General features: G+C 43.6%; 1 protein-coding gene across 4 annotated transcripts in view; it reads right to left on the reverse strand.

The window, feature by feature from the left end:
- GRHL2 (grainyhead like transcription factor 2) overlaps positions 1-19,935 on the reverse strand; it is a 70,057-nt gene extending 50,122 nt beyond the window's left edge. For all 4 annotated transcript variants that reach the window (XM_075743592.1, XM_075743593.1, XM_075743594.1 and 1 more), the window contains exons 1-4: positions 19,493-19,935; positions 6,340-6,529; positions 3,267-3,334; positions 1,310-1,694 (exon numbers count right to left, since the gene is read on the reverse strand). In XM_075743592.1, the coding sequence (XP_075599707.1) occupies positions 1,310-1,694; positions 3,267-3,334; positions 6,340-6,529; positions 19,493-19,512 (663 nt within the window). In that variant the 5' untranslated portion in view covers positions 19,513-19,935. The remainder of the gene's footprint in view (positions 1-1,309; positions 1,695-3,266; positions 3,335-6,339; positions 6,530-19,492) is intronic.
- Positions 19,936-19,962: the final 27 nt, after the last annotated feature.

Consider the following 19,962-nt stretch of genomic DNA (forward strand, 5'->3'; position numbering starts at 1 on the left):
TTGCACATTCGACAGCACTTCGCACAGCACAGACTGGCTGTTTGAGTAGCTCTCAGCAGTGTATCCCAGAACAAACCAACATAACAGAATCACTCACCTACTGTGCCCCAGGAAAAGCCATGGGTACAGTACCGCTGGCCATTTACCAGTAACAATGAGAAATAGCTGAAATGATGTGATTTAATAATGCAGAGCCATGTTTCTAATCCAAGGTTTGATCTTACTGATTTTTCAATGGCAAGCTAGATTTCTTCATTAATTATTAGTTGACCTAAATGTGTTCTATATCTGAAAATGGATTTCACCTCCAAACGTCCTGATGTACGACACTTCTGTGGAGATAATTTACTTTTCTATAATACACCTACACAAACACACAGTAAATTTCCTATATATTTAGTCAGAGCAACTCAGCCTTAATGTAGCTTGCCTTGTACTTTTGCTACATTTACAATTTCATAGATTTGGAGGAGAAAATCCAAGGAGAGTTTAACCACCTAATATCTCTAATTATTGCAGAGGTACTGTCAGCTTTAAATAATTTTTACCTTTCTACATTTCTGGCTTGTTTGCATTATTCTGCAGCAGGCAAAAGCACCTAGAGGGTATTCACTGTACTAAAGCTGACTTTATAATTACTTTGCCTCAGCATAACAGTGTAAAATAGTTACACGGCAGTTCCTTGTCTCTCTTCTCCTCCTCATTCGCCTACACGCACCCAAGTCTTTCCCTGCCTGTTAACTTCTCCACTCCCCTCTAGTCACCTAATTCCACTCGTTTTTCTCACTTGTCCATGTTGCAGAGTAGAGCTTAGTGCAACAGACCGCTTCTGAATAAGCGACTTGGGTTTATCTAGCAGCAGAGGCTGACACTGCTCATTTGCGCTTTCAGGAGAACATTAAGAATTTCCCAGTTACAAAGTGGCCACTATTTCTTAGTTATGAATAGGTCTGAAGGCAGATCTTGTTAACAGATAACAGATCTTCTTTCAGCATGGCAACTATCCTCTACTTGACACAATATCCCAGAAGTCAAAAGATCAGTTTCTATTACTCTCAGAGTTTCCAATAAACAACTTTAAAACTTGTCTTCTGAAACACCTCATGATGCTCCCCTATAATCAGAGCACAGACTGACAGAAACACGGCAAGAAGCAGAGATTAATTTGTTGAAACAAGCATCACTGTTCTTCTAATGGCTCTTGTGGACAGCTCAAATCTCCTTATCTTGTTTACAAGCTCAAATCTCCTTATCTTGTTTACAGCTTTTTATTGAGTTCTTAGATACTAATTTGAGGTGAAAAACTTACTTCTGTTCCTCCGTCTTTGAAGGTGTCACTGTACGTACTGTCTGGAGTACTGCGCTGGTCATCTTTGAGATAATTTGTGTGGGGAGCAATGTTGGACACTTCGTATGGTTCAAAGATAACCCCTCGGTGCTCCTCATTTTCTCCTCTTGCATAGTGTGCTTGCGGGGTCATAAAAACAGGGGTGAACTCCTCTGCTTTAACCACAGTCACTCCAGTCCCCGTGATGGGTGTCGAGCTCCCAGAAACATTTGTGTTGTATTCCCTTTTGGATGACTCCAAAGGATCTTGGTTCAAGGAAAGGTTAACCGGCACAGTCTTCAGGACTTGCACGCGGTTCTCTCCCCCACTTAAATTACTCTGAGCTTCCGTGGTATTAAGACAATTTCTGTGAGACAAAACCAAAAAATGTTATGAACTGTCCTGACAGAGTAAAACTCTTCTTTAAATAGCTTAATGTTCTTAGATGGCAAGGATGGACATCTTTCAATTCTGATAAGCCACTGCCATAAGAAGTAGTACATTAACAAATACTAGGCAAAAGACATCGTGAGGCAAGCAGAGAGGTCCAGAGCTCTTTAATAGCTAGGGAAAGATAATACATTTGATTTGCCCTATAATCAGTATGACTTATTACAATAAATTCTGGGTATCTGGTGTTGCTTTTGCCTTGGCTAATAATTTGGATGCAAAATCATTCCACTAGTGCAACAGCCTTAAGGCACAAAATAAGCATAAATAATAAGGTGAGGCGTGGATTACTTACAGTAGATAATTTGCATGTGAAATAGGCAGAATATCAACAGCAAAATTCATATGCTGATGCATGCTCTTTCAGGCTGTTGACAGGCCACTACTGTTTGTGTAACTCTGGTACCAATGCTCTCCTGAAAGAGCGAGCTCAGGAATCCCATTGTATGAGTCGATCAGTAACTATAGTGGCTGCAAGGTAACCTCCAGCAGCATTCCCACGTCTACCCGCAGTTGCTGTTGAAAGCAATCTGATTGCTGATTGTAGTTGCACTGACATAAAATTGTTAACTTGTAAAACTTTTAGTAGGTGTAGCACATTGCTTTGTTTTCAACCCAGGAGATATGTTCTGACATTACAGTTCCTCTATCTTGGCTTTCCACCAAAAGCCAGTTCTGTCAATCACACTCAACTTAGGAATTTCGCTGGCGTGCGCAGAAGAAAAACTGTCCCTCAAAAAGAGTTTCACATTCTGTTTTGAAACAGGGAATTTAGACTACTATCTATTTAAACTGTCACCTTACACAGCTAATGGAGACCATCTAAGGTTGCCTCGAATTAGCTACATTGAAATAAACCTTGTGTAGCTTCCCTCCACTATAATTTTACATGAAGATATCTTCCTATAAGTAAAAACTTAGTTCTTTCTACATAAATATACACTCTTTCTTGTCCACAAGTCTTAAAGGCTGGAGTCAGCTTCCTCTGACTCTTCAAGTCACTTTTAGCCTACAGAGAAAAGCTGAAATCTGAGAGGAGCAAGAAAAACGTTGTAAGCAAATGATTTTGAGTTACTTTATTTGCTTCTGGGCAGACCCTAAGTTATGTTAAATGAAACTGTATAAATCAGGTTACTGAGGCCAAACTACTCACTTCTCGCTCTACAAGAAGAAAATTGAAAGAAAAGCAGCCAATCACCAACTGTCAATATAATCTGATTTTACAAACCTCAGCAGCAGCAAAGCAACAAAACAGAATACAAACAAATTCTGAAACTTTCTGCTACTTTGCAAATTGCATGTTTAGTATACTGTTCATTTTTCCTAATAAGTTAAAAGTAAAAAGGAGTAAAGTTTGCTTCCCAAAACAGTCTTCATTCTTTTATCTTTTGGAAGAAAACCATAAACCCTCAGGCTATCATAGTTCCTTCAGTTCACAACTGATCAACACTGTTAGTAGCTGGGTGTATGATTTTGAATAATACTGTACCTTTTATCTTGGTCTTCTTGATTATCACTCACTTTGTTAACAGACAACAGCCTTTTATCTCTGGGAACCTGAGAACAACACCAGGCATGGGGTCAGGTAAATGCAACTGTCAGGTACTTGCAGCTTCAGACTGCTCTACAGCAACAACTAGAAAAATGTAACCATATCAGTGTTCACAGATGCCAGGAGCTGTTTTTCTTTGGGAGACCGATTGTGAATGGAAAGATAATTTCCAAAGGGAAAAAATGCAGGGATTGTTTTCTTTTCTAGTTCTTGGGCACACCGGTCTGGAGCAAAGCACTCTTCTATGTGTCCTTGTCTTTGGAACATCAAGCTAGGTCAAGCTATCTCAAAATCAAAGCTTATATTCCCAAACACGCGCACACTTTTCACTGCATAGTAAAAGATGAGAAGGAAGACATGATGCTTTGATGAGCTCTGCATGGAGATCCTTTTAGCTCAGAGAAAAAATGGTTTTCAATTAAACCACAAGCACCAGCTAAGTTCTCCTGTTACAGAGCAGTCTGGAGGGTGCAAGACTCGTACCTAAGGGAAGTCTGTGGATCCTTCCCTTTCCTAGCATGGGGACAGGTCAGGGCATGCTGGCATGTCATCAGAGAACACTGACTCCTGCTTTGCTGAGTGCACCAACAGCCATGAGAAGTAAAAATCCAGTCAAATCTGGCCCCTCAACAGACTCAGAATTGACACCAAGTGACTTAAAAGATTTGTCTTCCCACATACCGATTTCCTGACATCAGCATAGATATGAAATCACCAAGGGCAAAGTTGCTGCCATGATCATATTTTTCTTTTCTTGCTGAACCAGCAATTTGGGAGCTAAAACTTTTATCTTTTACAAAAGCAGGTATATCCACTCCATCACAGCAGTTAACTCAGGATTAAACAGCAAGAATAGACCTAAGAATAGGCTAAACCTCTGCCTTTTTATCTTTAAATACTTCAAAGAAATATAAGTAAAATATCTGAATTTAGAGGAAAAACAATACTACAGTGCACTAGAGTAGCCAAGGTTAACATCAGCCATATCTGCAAGACAGCAGCAGAGTCAGAGAGTGCTAGCCAGAGCCTTTCCTTCTCTTAGGGACATCCTCTGTCCTTATTAAGTGTCCTGCTGGTTAAAAAGCCTCTTTCATATATTTTAGAAGTGGGATCCAAGCCACAGTTTGCACATGTTGATTTCCCTGCGAAGATCATATATTTATCCCTGAAGGAGAGTCGTCTATGTTTAGGTAAATATCACTACAAGAAAAAGGAGGGAAAAAAACAAAAACAAAAAAAAAACCCACAAACAACAGTTAAGTTCAAATAATTCCTATTGACTGGAAAAAGTACTTCAAAAAAATTACCCAGCATGTCAGAACAAATGAGCCAGATGATAAATAAGGGCAATTCAAGAGAGTCTGGCACACTGGAAGTCGTCCTCTACACTTCCACATTACCGCACAGAGGTTTAAGTTAGGTTTTAAGTTCCTGTTTGAGAGCATTAACAAGAGTTATCCTATTCTCCCAGTTTAAGATAGAAATAGTTATGATTGAATGCTGGAAATGGCTTTGAGATTAACACAGCTTATTCTGTCTGAACCCCAAGTTTTTTGCAACTGTCTGGAACAAGGAACAGACATGTCTCTAGTTTTGAGAAGAAAAAGGGCTGTTGTCTGTTTTTATTAAATCCAGCAGATTAATGAAATGCTACATACAAAGGTATTACTAAGACAGAAGCCAACACTCCAGATGCTCATACACATTCTGAATTTTACAAATCTGCATTAACTTCACAGACTCCAGCACTGTGGTAATTCTGTCAAGTAGAGAAAAGGACCTATCTTCTTCCTCATTGGGAAAAGCTTTTCTCTACTGGCAACAACACACAAAAGCAAGGAACATCTCTTGAGATGTAACCAGTAACGAAATTAAAACAATATTTAACCATAAGGTTGCTATATGGCATCTTGCCTACAACCCCTTCTCCTGAACACTCATTTAATGATTGTAGTAGAGACTAAAAAGATTAGCCCATTCTCTAAAAGCACTTGTACTAATAAACACTAAAAGCAAAGGGGTTTAATTTTAAATTTCCATTCCTGCTACTTTCTTCATAAATTATGAGGGGAGCTGGCATTGTTCTGCTGGCTTTCACAGAAGATCGACTGTCCAATGCAAGCATAGGTGGCTTCAGGAGTATTCAGATAGTTTAAGTGAAATCAACAATTTCATACTTCAGTGCTTGGTAAGCAGCATTGATTCCATTTGCAGAGTACAAAGGGGTCAGCCTGGGGTTTTCAGAGTGAAATTTCTGCATTACCCAGAGATGCACCCTGCAGGACTCTCCTCAGAAATCTCAAACATAGCTCTACTTAAACACTATGAAATATATGAAAAAGAAAGGTGGTATCAAAATGGTAGGTCAGGTTCTAAGCCCAGAGCTTTACATAAACTGAAACTGTGCATCAGTGCTTCCCCTCTAAATTGACAGATCTCTGTCTCTGTGTCCAGCTCCATTTCTGTCCTCCACCTTTCTAGTTAGACTGCAAACTTCCAGTGCAAAGGCTAGACCTAACTGTATGGTATACAGCCTACTGCAATCATTATACAAATACAAATAACATGGGAAACTGTCAGATGAGAGATACTCCAGTTAAAGTGCAAACCAAAACGTGTGGAATGAAACAGAAAAGCAGACAAACCTACAGAAGGACAAGGCTTCCCCTTTTCCACTTTTTAAAGAATACTGCAAGTATCTGAGCACAAATAAAAAGGGGGCTAATTCATCCAACGCTCTTGCAAGGGAAGAGGAAGAACACTATATGCTCAAAAAGAAATCATGGTTGCAAATTTAATACAGGAATTCTGATTTTGGTTTTTCTCTCCAGAACTAAACACATCAAAACAGCCTCAGACAGGCTTCCTAAACCAGAAAGGGTGCCTGATGCAAGTATCAGAGAGAAAACAAGATGCAGTGACTTCTGTCTTCGAAAACCAGCTCTTTTGATGCCTCTTACAGTGGTCCCCTGCTAGTGCAGCAGGGAGGAGTAATGATGGAGTTACCTACTTTATAATAGTCATACAATAGGCCAAGAGCAGCAGCACTGTCCTCATCCCCATTTATGCTCATCATAGCCTTGGTAGCTGCTGTTAGGGGATTCTCCAAATACGACTTCCAGGCTTCATCTTCGCTGGTGTAGGCTCGTCTGGTGTTGAATGAAGTGTCATTTGGCACTAAGGCCACAAGTCGCTTGTTACTGCATAGACAGGAAGAATAAAATGGTGATCCAGAAGGGATTACTTTATTCACAAGGCATGTTAAAGAACATCAAATAGCTCAATGAAAGTGATATGATTACATCAAGCAACTCTGTATTAAACTTGGTGACATTAAATATTTATCAGTATTAGGTATCTTTGGTGCTTAAAAAAAAATATGCGTAGATCTCATGATAATAATTCAAATGTATTTTTACTAAAATACAGATACAGCTATCAAAATATTTAAAAACTATTTGGAAAAAAGGAAGTAACAAGAACATTTTGCCCCAGTATTTTTGCTAGATGTACATTTGATTAGGGAAAAATACACTTAACTGAAATCAATTATAATTAGAAGACATGAATGAAAAGAAAAAGCATCTAATACTAACCTAGTGTTCACCTAAGCAGAGCGTAGTTCAGTATTTAATAACTGGGTACACCTTATACTTATAGCTTATAATTGAGCTATTCTCTGTTTTTGGAATGCAATTTGCCCATAATTTCAGAGAGGTTTTCTGTAACAGGACATGAGCAATGGATCCAGTGGATGGAGCAGAAGTAAACATATTTGGTCTCAATTCAGACTTTATCACTCATCACATCTAGTTACAGACCCATGGCAATACACACAGGACTATTAGTAAGTGGGAGTTGCAGCAGAGCAGTTTCCTCCAGCCTGAAATTGGTACAAACTGACCAGTGCCTGTGCATATCACAAGAAAAGTTGCCACACCACAGCTATGGCTGAAATTTCCAGTACAATGGAAACATAAATGAAGATAATAGTACCTGCTTTTGCAAAACGTTCAATACACTTATGGATAAAAGCGCTACCAAAAAAAAAAAAAAAGTTGCATTCCTATTACACAAGATACTAGGCAAACAGATTAGGCAGGGAAATAGTGGAGCGCAGGGTGTGCTGCTTAGTGCATGTTGCAAGAGCACCATCAAGAATTGTGGCTCAAGTTACAAGGATCAGGATGAAACTTTTAGCACATTACACCTTACAAATTTGAAAGCTGCAAAGATGGCAGAATAACTGAATATACTGGCTTAACTGGCAAAACTAGCAGTTATTCCTGGTGACCTTCATAAAATATTTCTTGCCATCTTCTACATAAAAACTGTTCATTATTCAGTCTCTTCTCTCCCCTACCTGCAGTGGTGCCAGCTCCACAGACCTAACCCAACCAACTGCCACTGTTGCACAGAGTGGCATTCAAACACTGTGCAACCAAGCCTTTTATTTGATTTCAGAAATAGGATTTATAAAAGCACAAGTGAACCCACGCAGTGAATGCTCTCAGACGTCAGGAGCCCGTTTTGTGTGGGCCCCAAGCCACAGCAACCAGCAGGCTGGGGCTTCGCCACCTCAGCGTAACCTGCAAAGTGTGTGCTCCGGGCTCCGGTGTTTAAGGAAGAGAAGGGGGGTGGAGGAGATTATCATCTCTATGGTACAGAGCACTGTTTACAAGTTTCTTTATTTAATGAGAAACAAAATAATCCATCTGGTACACAGAACACAGTTTTATGACCTCAGTGGGGGAAGAGAGCATTCTGTAGCCTCGTATCACAAAATACAGCCAACAATTACAGTTCAGATTATATTTTCCTTTAATTTAAAATATCTGGATTTTTAGAAGCTTCCTTTCTTTTCCAAGAGCTTTTCTTTCTGTCTCACCTTTTGCTATCTCTTCTGAAGATTTTTGTCCTTTTTTTCCACATACACATTTGTGGTATTACACGTTTGCTTCAGCAAGCAAAGCTGAGGAGCCCAAGGAAAGAGAGAACTGCTAGGTCTGCTTGCCTTTTCAATACCTTATTGTTAGCAACTCAAATCAGATTTGCAACAGCCCCGCTGTCTGTGCCAGAGGTAGCTGATGGCCTGTTCCCACTCTGGAGTAGCCAATTCTCCCTGGCTTAGAGGCAATTATTCCAGGCAAGGATTCTCCTTTCCTCAACAAAGCTCCCCTTCAGCTAAACCCAGGCTATTTTACTGCATGGGCGGCTGCCCATTGCAAAGCACAAAATACCACCCGGTCTCCTTCCTGTAGCAAGCTTCCCTTACAATCAATAACCACCTTTTGTTACTCAGAGTGCTCATAGCCATGCGATAGTCATAACTGATTTATGAGCACTACTGGCAGACTGAGATGCCCTTTAAAAAACACACCTTTTAAGACCTGGGCTGTGCTTGTCTGCAGAATTGCTGGAAGGGAGGAGTCAATCTCTGCTGCTCTTACTTAGTCAAGCAATCTTAAAGCAATGAACAGAATGCTGTCCCTCAGAGGTGTTGTATACAATTGTGCCGGGGAGAAGCTAAAGTAAAGGGGATAAATGCTCTAGGAACAGTCACTCAGTAAGTAAACAGTTGGGACGGCTGGAAAGGCAGAGATGCATAGACCCGCAGCCTCCCCAGCATCATCCCAGATACCGTTTTCTCTAAAACCCAGGCTTTCACATTTAAAAACTAAATATGCGTCTCCTCTGGCTTGAGAGATGGTCTGCAGCATAATCAACTGACACACTCGTTGTGTTTACTCTGCAAACACACTGAAACAATAGCACTAAGAAAAATAAAAAACTTCCTCATCACCCCCATCCCTGTAATCACCTCTGTGGGAGGTTAATGGTCAGACCTAATTTTCATGATTTAACATAGTCAATCATTTCAAAGATTATATCCAAAGCAGTCAGGCAAAACAACTGCGCTCGCTTTAAGAAATCTTCTCTATTAATTAAGGTCGTTTGGAGGGGAGGGAGGGTTTCTTTTAAGAAATGAGGCTTGTGTGTGCACAAGCATTCCCTTTCCTTTTCCATGACCACTGAAACTCCTGGACAATTTTCAGCCAAATGTGACAGAGGGGTAGCAAAGTCCTCCATAACCAGAGGAGAAAAATACTTTATATTTTAATATATGCCAAGAAAACCCAATCTCCTGGGCAAGGCTCTGCACAGGTAAGCTCCCCTGGTCCCATCAGGCACCCTGTGTCACCAGGGCATCCCCAGCTGTTTCAGTTGTGTAACTGATTACAGCAGGCAACTGCCTGGAGGCCAGTAACTCTGGTGGCATCTGGACCATGGCAAAGGCAAGGGGTGACACCCACAAAAAACATAAGAGCTTTTCCACTGGAGAGAGCTGCTCTGAACACCCTACCTGTGAGAAAAGCCTCAGGTGGAACCTGCAACCAGCAACACATCTAAGAATCTCATCAAAAGTTGCAAGTCCATCAGTGACCATGTTCACAGAGAGCCACTCACTTAAGGAATGAAAGTGGGCTAAGATTGTAAGTAGAAGATTCCCGTTCAACCTGGCCAGCAGTATCAGCAAATATCCGCTGTAGCTCCAGGCACATCTTCTAAAATAGCCTGCCAAGGAGTGGAGAACAAGCCCAACTCTGACACTGTGCCCATTCCTTACTCGGGCTAGCCCACCATCCCTCTCTATCTGATAGTCAGGACCTGTGCTAACCAGAACACAGCTAGGAGGCACATGCCTGTACAGGCTAGGAGCACACCATCATTTTACTGTGGAGATACAGCTTAACAACTGAGGATATTTTGTCCCTATAAAGTAGATGTTTCCTTTCAAGCTACCAGTTGAGCTCCTAATTTATGAAAAATGTTTCAATCATTTTATGTTAAACAGTAGTAGGTGGTTATGTATCTTAATTTATAGGTATATGAGGATGAAAGGTAATTGCTGAGGAACAGTCTAGCTTAGGAGCTAGATTGTCCTGAAACTTGAATGTTTATGTCAAGACTAAACTTCAGATGGCTGTTATTTTGCAAGATCATTTCCCCTCCCCCCCCAACTATTTAGTAGAGATTTTCTTGTTTGACCCATCTTATATGGTTTGTGTGCTTTCCTCTTAAGAAAAGATACATACAAGTTTTCCAGATTTATACTAGTTCTAAATCTGGGAAACTGCTATTTTTGAACTTATTTAAAAGGAAGATTATGGAATTTTATAAAACCCTATACATGTGTAGGGTATACATAGACATGTCCAAAACTGCGCTCACTTTGTTTCATTTCAGTTACGGCAGTACAACAACATAAGTTGGAGAGGTACATTATATTTAATGTCAATAAATTAGCTGAATGGAAAGGGCTGGCCTTTCAAGCTCTTCTTCCGATTACAGATAATGAACTTTCAACAGTCAGCACGTGGGGCTATAAAATCCTACTACAGGCAAATTCTTACCCAACTTGATGCAATTTGTGAATTAGCTTACACAGAATCAGAAATGCCCATTAACACACTCATGAACAATGGTGAAAGGTGGCAGGTCTGTGATCAGAGCTTGCTTTTTATTCAGAACCAAGATTTCCTGCCTGCCAGGCTCTCTCAGCCAATTTTGATGCTCAAGAGCTTTCTGTTGAATTGGCAAAGTTCACACAGTCCTCAACCTCTTTGCTAAATTTGCCACTGAACATAAAGGAGCCCAATACAGCCATGCTGCATCAAATACAGCTGCATCCTAATCTCCTCCATTGTATGCTCAGCATTACATCCTGATCCAGTTGGTGCAAGTGGGGAACAAGGTCTCATCCTGCATGCCCCCCAACTTTTGCATTGCCCAGGAAATTCACCCCTGAAACACAAAGCAGACTATTAAAAGTGCCAAGGTAGGCGCTCAGACCAGGCGTTTCCTGGGTTTTTTAATTGCTTTTTTGGACATTGCATTTGTTCTTTCAACAAACTTTTTAAAAAAAAGTAAGAATCAAGCTGCTCTATGCATATCCCTGCAGACAACTTTGCCCCCTGATAATGCATTAGGGCTTCCCCCTCCCTGCACAGGCTAGGTGCCGGATGGGAATACAGCAAGCAATGTGTGTGAGGCAGCAGAATGGGAGAAATCCCTATTCCCAGGTTTCAGCCCGGGCCTGAGCCTGCCTGTTCTTACACCTGTGAGACAGGAGTGGCAAGCACATCTGCACAGCATCCTCTGCAAACTGTCCCTTCAGGAGAGGAGATGGGAGGCTTTGGTCCATACAGCTGCTACAAAGCACACAGAAATTTTAGCACCAAATGACTGGAAAAGGCAAGACGGACTCGTGTCATCCTGGCTCGCAGCCCAGCATGCCAAGGCCACAGGATATTTATTAGAAGCTCCTTTTTTGTTGGATGATAAGAAAGTGCACAGGGCAACTGTCTGCGATTGGGAAACCCTGGGAGAAATACAAACTCTAAAACAAGATGCTAGCCAAAGGGACTACTTTTTATGTTGCATGCAGACATGCACCACACACAATGTTGTCCTGGGTTTCTGATCCCTTAATTGCCCAGACCAGAGATCTGGCTGAAGTATGCTGTGACTCAGTGTGGTATGGGAAGAACACCTGCCTGTTCAGTCTTTCCTCCAGTGCAAAGTAAGAAATGGAGAACTTCAAGAACACCAGCATTTCATTTAGTACGACAAAACGTATAGGAACATACTTCAGCCAAATCCAAGAGCTGGAAAAATAGCTGAAGCTCCCACTTCAGTTTTGACATAGCTAAGGAGGGCAGAGTGTGATCATTTACAAGAATTTCAGTAGCTCTAAAGCCCTTTGTAAATTTAGTTTACGCTTACACAATTCTCGGTTCAGCTATAAGGCTACTATAAAACAGATTTAGAACAGATGTGCATACAATTTGTCTTACAACTCATGTACATACATACGAACTCACAGGCACAAACTGAACTGCTATGACCATTTAAAAGGCAGCTAAGGACAGATCCCACGGAAGCTGGATAAAGTAACAAACTTTAGATTACAGATCATAAATTTTTGTCTGTGCATTATACAAAGAAGTATAAATCAAAGCAAGCCCTAGTGCTTGAAACCATTTGTTTTAAAGAATCTAAAGTTAGCCCAAATTTCCTACCTTCAGCATACTGCTTTGCCTAGACACCAAATTAAAAAACAAAACAAAACAAAAAAACCCCCACCAAACAGAACAACAACAAAAAACCCCCACCACCCAAAAAACTCATGGGTGACTCACAGCAAGTTTTGATTTATTTTGTTTAAAAAAAAGAGTTTAGACTCCTCAGGATTTATTGCCAAAAGTATAATTAAAAAGTCAGCAACACTGTTGTTTCAATTAGATAATAGTGTTCCGTTAAAACTACAAAGGAGCATAAATGTTTAACGAACAGGAAAATTATGGCCCATGTGCCTTGGTATTTTGTCTTTCATAGCTGACAATCACATCGTTCCCAGAAGCACGAACAGATCTCCAAAACGCACTTAGCCCAATCCAGTGAGCATATAAATATACAAATGACTTGAGAGTGAAGAAAAAAAATCAAAGCATTTAGACCACCAAGAAACCAGAAGGTAAGATGCCCTCTGGGCCAGCCAGCAGTCCATACCAAGGAAAAAATTCCCATTAAAGAGGCTGAATAATTTTGCCTACTAATGAATGTAGGTTTGGGACTTTTGCAATTTTGGGACGATTATTCCTCTTGAGCACAAGACAAATCTGAACAAGATTACACATGTTAAATGATTAAAAGAAATTATTTTACCTTTACAAAATACTCCGAGAGGAAGTAAAATAATATATTGAGAGCAGAAACGGCGAATGGCAAAACAGACTAGTTCAACAATTAGATGCCTACTAGAATTTTTATTTTACTCAGAACCAAAATAACTTGAGCATGTAACAGTGATTAAAAAGATTAAAACAAATAGGTGATTCATTAACATTGACAAAAATTATTAACTATGTCAAAGTGAAGGTACAAAAGAGAAATCTGATACAAGGATTAAATACATACAGTAAGTGCCTACTGAGGACTGGTTCAAGTAGGCAATCACCCTGAGATAGACTTTTTATACCTATGATTTCAGCGACTTTTTTTGTTTCACTTTTAATTAAATATTATTTCTACCAGACAATCTTTTGTTGTTAGTGCACTAAGTAGCCTGTTGCCCCCCTCTTTTTTTCTTTTAAAAGGCAAGCAGAAAACAGTCTCAAAAAAAAAAAAGCATGTTTCAGCATATTTGTAAAAAACCAGATGTCTCAAAAAAAATGAAGATACTCTGGAGCTCACAATATTCCTGCAGTCGCTAACAGTCGATCAGAAATAGCAACTTCTTAGTAGCTTCGTACCAGGCCATGCTCTGTTTTGCTAAGAAGCATACTTCCAGCATACATAGCACCCAAGGTTGTTTTAGCTGACTTGAAGCAGCCAGCATTAATTAAAAACAGGTCATGACAAGGCTTCCCAGACCTGCTGCAGTTTAACCTGACCCTTGATCCTGTAGCCCTTATTCATTCATTACTTCCACAGAGTTAATGGAAATGGAATAGTTACTGCACTGATAGCACTGATTGCTGTTTTTTCAGAATATGAAATCAGAAGGAAAACACAAATTCAACAACTGAGCAATCCTGTGAGTCAAGATTTTCCACAAATATTTTTAAAAAGCACACAAAACAAAAAATACACTTCATGGAACAACTAAAATACAGAGTTCTGGAAGATGCCATTATCTCCCACTATTAGGAAAAGTTAAAAAATCTACAGATATATGTAATCTTCGAGGTTGGAGACATATTCTCAAGCTACAGGTATGCTGCAATATTTAACTCCTCCACAGTTCACATGCACTTAATATGGTTCCCTTGGTTAAATATTTCATAAGCAACAGTTCTTTATGAGGTTAGCACTACTGAAGAATAGGACAGTGTACCGGTATACTAGGATGTCTGAAATAATTAATTACTTACCTTCTTCTAATTAGCTACTACTGTCCCAATCACTAATAAAAAGCTAATGAAGATTCATCCTAGGATGAATTCCTAGATCAGCATTTGAAAGTGCTATTTTTTTTGTGTGTACAAAAAAGGGCAGCTTAATTGGCTGTTCCATAATCACAGAAAAAAAAATTATTTAAGGTAACCATCAATGGTCTGCACTGGATTAATATTTGTGAAAATATTTGACAACAAACATCAACTGGTGCAATATCATTTCCCCTTCAGATGTCCCTGCCAGAATGAGAGCGATGATGTCCCTGCTGACCCTTCCACAGGGAAGACGTTATGCCATCATTACAATCAAGTAAATGATGTGGGAAAATCCCCTCCCTCCTGTTCTGCTTTGATCTTCAGTCTGGTCTCAGACTTCAGCACCAGAGAGACAGCAGTGTTACAGGGAGACATAACCTTTTGATACCCTTGTCCTCTCAGTTAAGCTTACAGTTGCAAGATCTATGAGGTTCTGAACACTGATTTTCCACCTTCCTTGCACAGATATGGTTTTCTGGGGAACATCCATGACAGCATGTCTGACATTTGAAAAGTGCAAACATTAAACACCTCTAATTACTGCTTCTCCATTCATTCCTAGATAAATAACACTATGGAAAATTCATCTCAATGGATGCCCTATCCACACACTGAGCAATGTAAAAAAAAAAAAAAAAGTAGTCTATGACCTCATTGCCACTCAACATCAGTGATGAGAAAGATGTTTGGTCCTCAAAGAAAAAATTAAGAACAATTCACAGAATCACACTGTAAACTATAAATGTCCTTTGTTGTTATAGTGCTAGATGCTTAAGTTAAACATTATGAAGGCAGCATCTACATTTACACACTGATGAAGTAGGAAACCAGGACAAAATTACTCTGAGAAGAGTCCAAGATGAACTTCTGCCACAGACACTACCAAGTAGAAAGCTGGATGTGGACGTGCTTCCACTGACACATGGGAGCAGGTCTGAACCCGTTCCCACCTCCGGACTTGCTCTCCCCTCAGTTATTTACCCACAAGCACATGCTCAGCTGCAGACCCAGGCTGCCCTGAGTCCTCCTTAATGTGGTCAGTCTGAGCATGCCCCAGCCCCATCTACCTGGTGTCCCGAGTAGCTCTTGCACATACTGGGGGTGCTGGGAGCCTGATGGACAGGCAGTCATGCGGCTGGCTGGCTAGCAAGAGAGCCACAGCAACTAGCACGCTCAGGCCTGCTACCAAGCCTGCTCTTTGTGCAACTGCAGCCCCAGCCTATGTGGGACTCACGACTTTACACAATGCCAGGAGCGGCGGGGACACAACTGTGGCTTTTACCAGGCAGGTCCCAAGTGGTTGTACAGTTGCTGCTCCTCACTCACAGGAGTACTGGCAATCTCTAAAACCCTGTTAAGTCTCACAAGGACTGAGGTCACTAATTAGCTTCACTAATGCACTAGAGCCATTAATCTGGAGCCCTGTTGTGACAATTTTTTTCTGTATACTACAGTAAGAACAACTTTTCAACTTATAAATGCAGAAGTGAACCCTAGAATCATCTTTACATCCTGCAAAAGGGATGCTCCCTCCTCCCCACCCTATGCCCCCCACCCCCAGCCTCCACTCAGTCCCCAGGGTCCCCTCATGATGGCTCTGGGGTTTGGATAATAACAGAAGCAGCTGCATGGACCTCCAAAATGTTCACAGAGAGGCAGGGACACACGTTTCCTTCTGCAGAGGTTCTAGTTTGAGCAGTTCTGTCTGTAACACCTGCCATTTGTTTGCACCCTCTCTGCATATGAAGAGCCCAGAGCGATGAAAAATGGATGTTAAAAATAATCTCCATGAGGAGATCAGGCTACTCTCAACCCAACACTCCCCTGAGCCAGTTCTCTAGCTGCACAAACAGCTCTACTGACACAGCTGAGAGGGTGGAATGGAGGCAGGAACAAGTGGCCACAGGCTGCTTAAGTCGGTACTACCTCTGAAAAATGCATGTGAAATCATGCCTTATCTCTTCTGACCGATAGGAGTTTGTGGAAGCAAGCAGGCAAGACCCAGCTTAGGCAGAAAGACTAAAGGGAAAGACAAGGAGATATGCACACTATCTTAAGGATAATCTCCCCTTCCAAGCTCCTCAATTAGCATTAGAATCAAGTGACTTGTTCTTTAGCATTTTCACCTGACTGTCCACCTTCCTCCCTTAAAGCTGATGGTGCAGGTAGCACCCCTGTCCCTCCTCCTCCCTCCAAAAAGGGACACTGCAGGTGTTGTGCAGCGGGGTGTACCATCTCTCCAGAAAACCCAGCAAATCCCACTGAAGGATGAGACAGGAATGTATTTTTCCATGCTTTCTATATCCCCTCAGCTGCTTAGTCCTCTACATCAGCGCTTTACTAGCACAAACCCCACAAAAACATGTCCAACAACACTGACAAATTAACTGACCTCGAAATAATGAACTTCCCTCTCCAGTCTTGCCTGTAGGGAAGATGTGTTTTTAAGTAAAAGAAAGGCCATGTGGAGGAGAATAACATTGTACTCTCTTGATTAGGTTTTAACTGGATATAATTTGAGCCTAAAAAAAAACCTAAAAAACCAACAAAAAACCTTCCCATGCAAACTCCCACCAGTCTAATATCTCATTCCATTTGGTCATCTTTTCTGAAAACAAATGTATTTGTATTCTCGTCTTACACTTGTGTACAGAGAGCCCAGGGGACTTCTTTACTTTTTATTTCCTTTTCAAACTCTTACCTACCACCTATGAATTTTCTAAACACCTTAACCAGAAACAGATCACAGGCATACCTGCAACAGGGGAAGTACTGTTACTTGAGGAGAGTACCTGCTCTGCAGTGCTCTTACGTTCCTCACAGCGGTAACAGCAGCAGCACTACACAGAGCAGGGGATGAAGGACATTAATGCTCCAGTCTCAGTATCTTACACCTATGCCATATGGTTCCTGTTGGGAAGGAAGGACAGTCCTGTAGCTTAGTAGCATCCTAGACCCCAAAAGGAACCACTTTTGCCCTAGTTTCTTACATGAGTTAGGTTTCCACTGCACTGTTTTTTCTGTTTCAAAGCTGACTGTGATACAAAGTTGCTCCTTCTCCCACCCCCATAATCCCCTCCTGCTCCCCTTACCTGTGCCTGATCTGCTGCAGCCTAGTTTCTGACCCTTTGCTGAAACTACTGGCAACTAGGCTCGGCCAGGGAGTAACTTATGGGTCCCTTCCACCACCTTTGTGCAGTTCTGGAACTGCCTCTTGCTTTGGGATGCCCTCAATCACTGCTTCTTGTCAACTCTAAGCTCTTTCCCAGTTAATCTGGTTCCCCTCCCAATTCAAAGACTGCTCTTTCAGCTGCTCCTCCCTGCCTCATAGATCCCTCAGGGCTCTGTCCTTATACCCTTCCTTGCACTTAAATCATTTACTGCTCTTATCTGGACACCTAAGGCATTAGATCCCAGTCCCCACTCAGATGAACTCCCAAAACTCCACTTTGTTCCCAAGTCCTACCACAATGAGTTTAATTCATGTTAGTAACTACCTTTGCACTATCCCACTGTCAGCTGATGTTTGAAAAGGCCAGGACTAAAATTATTTTTTTAATCTTTCTCCTCTGAACCGTCCAGTCTCTTCCCTATCAGGGCAGCCAACCCTGCTGTTTTCTTTTGTCAGATAACCTCTTTCTTTCGCTCCTTGACAGGCAGGCTGTCACCAAGCCTCTCAATCCGACCTCCCCAATATCAGGCTCCTCCTCTCTAACTCCTTTGCCACAAAGGCTCCTGAGGAGCCCAACAAGAGCTTGCAGCTGAGCTGCACCAATCTCCCACCCTCCATCTTCCTTGCCCCGTTACTCTCCCCAGCCGCCTCCTGCAGAAACACTAATAACCCGAGCAGGTAAAATGGCCTTCCCGCCCGGCTGCCTCACGGCGGCTCCTCGGCGCCGCACAGCAGCAGGCCGCCACCACGCTCCCAGCCAGGCCCCGGCCTTCACGCCAAGCCACCTGGCCGCCATCGCGGGAACACAGACATCGCCTTTACCCTACGGCGTACCGAGACGGGCAGGGACGGGGGATTAATAAAAACAACCCCTGGTTTTGGGCCGATCGGCACGAAGCGGTGATGGAATTGGACACACGCTGGGGTGGCAGAAGAGCAAGCCGCGGCCTGCGCGCTAAACAGCTCCCAGCGCCTCTCCCCGCGCCGGGACAGACCCCTCTCCCACCGAGCCCACGGCTGGGCTCTGTCTCGGTCCTGCTGCGTGCCCCGGAGTGGGCAAGGCCGGCACCTCCAGCTCCTCTGGAAGGCAAGAAGGGGTCCTCACTTCACTGCCGCTCTGTCCCCTGCCTCGCTGGCCTCAGGGCGGGCAGCTCCGCACGCCTCCCCGCTGCCAGGCCCGGGCTCGGCCGCCGCGGCCTGCGGCCCCGCCGCCGTGCGCCCGTTCGGGCAGGAGAAGGGCTGCGGAGGGCCCGGGACGGGAGCTTTACACCTCCACCTCCTCCTCCTCCTCCGATGCCGCTACTGGGAAAGTTACTTTTTAACCCCGGGCGGAGGCGCCGGTCTCCGAGCAGCCGCGGGCCCGCCGGGGCGTCCCGCCGGAAAAACAAGGTCAGGGCGCCGAAGCTGAAGACGCCGCACACAGCGGCTGGCGCGGCCGAGGTAGTGGAGCACCCGCGCAGGCCTGGCCGGGGCCCTTCCTCCCGCCGTCCGCGGGACGGGCCCAGGGTGCCGCCGGCCCCCCTGCCCTGCCCGCCCGGCACCGGCCGAAGGGAGGAAGATGGCCGTGTCCAGCCCGGGATAAAAGCCCTTTGTTGCGCTAACACAAAAGCCAAGAAGCACTTTTCGTCCGGGGCCTTCGGCGGGCGGAGGCCGCTCTGCTCTTGTGGGGCGAGAAGAGCTCCCTACCGAAAAGTGACCCTCGAGGTGAGAGGAGAAAAAACGAAAAAAAAAAAAAATCTAAACTCAAAGGGGAATAAAAAAAAATCGCGAAGCCCCACAACCAGATGGAAAGCAGGGTGAGGGGCGGTGAGCCGCAGCCTTATCCTCGGGCGCTCAGGGAGTTGCTGTGCCGCCCGGGCCGGCGTCGCTTTACGGAGGGAGAAACGCCGTCCCGGCAGGTCCGCGTCCGCCACCGGAGAGGGGGAAACACAACCAGCCAGACGGGCCGGCCAGCCCCGCGCAGCGGGAGCAGCGGCGTGCCTGCGATCACTTACTTGTCCGTCTCTTGTGACATGTTTGATCCAATGAACTCTCTCCCCTTTTCCCGGTGCCTCCGTCTCCCTGGCGGAACTGGACTTTCAGGTCTGTGCAGGTAAAGGTGTGTGTGAACGCCCGGGACGGCAGAACCAGAGCTACTGGTAATTCTGCTTTCCTTCCCCCCCTCTCCCGGCTCCGCAGCCAGCCGCCAAGGTAGGACAGGTAGAGCCCCCTCCCCCTCGCATGTGGGGAGCGGCGGGGCTGAGGCGCCGGCGAGGCACGGCTGGGCTCGACTCGGCGCAGAGAGCGGCCGGGCCGGGCGCGCACAGGTAACTTTCCCGAGCGGCGCTGGATTCTTTCACTAAAGGAGCGGGGCAGAGGGACGAGCCGCCCGCTGATTGGGCGGCGCGGGCTGGCAGGTGCGCTGCCATTGGAAGAGGCGCGCACAGGTAAGGCTGCCGCCGAGCTCCAGGTAACGCACCTCGCG

The sequence above is a fragment of the Balearica regulorum genome, chromosome 2 (assembly GCF_011004875.1).
Source record: "Balearica regulorum gibbericeps isolate bBalReg1 chromosome 2, bBalReg1.pri, whole genome shotgun sequence".
Classification (NCBI taxonomy): Eukaryota; Metazoa; Chordata; class Aves; order Gruiformes; family Gruidae; genus Balearica; species Balearica regulorum.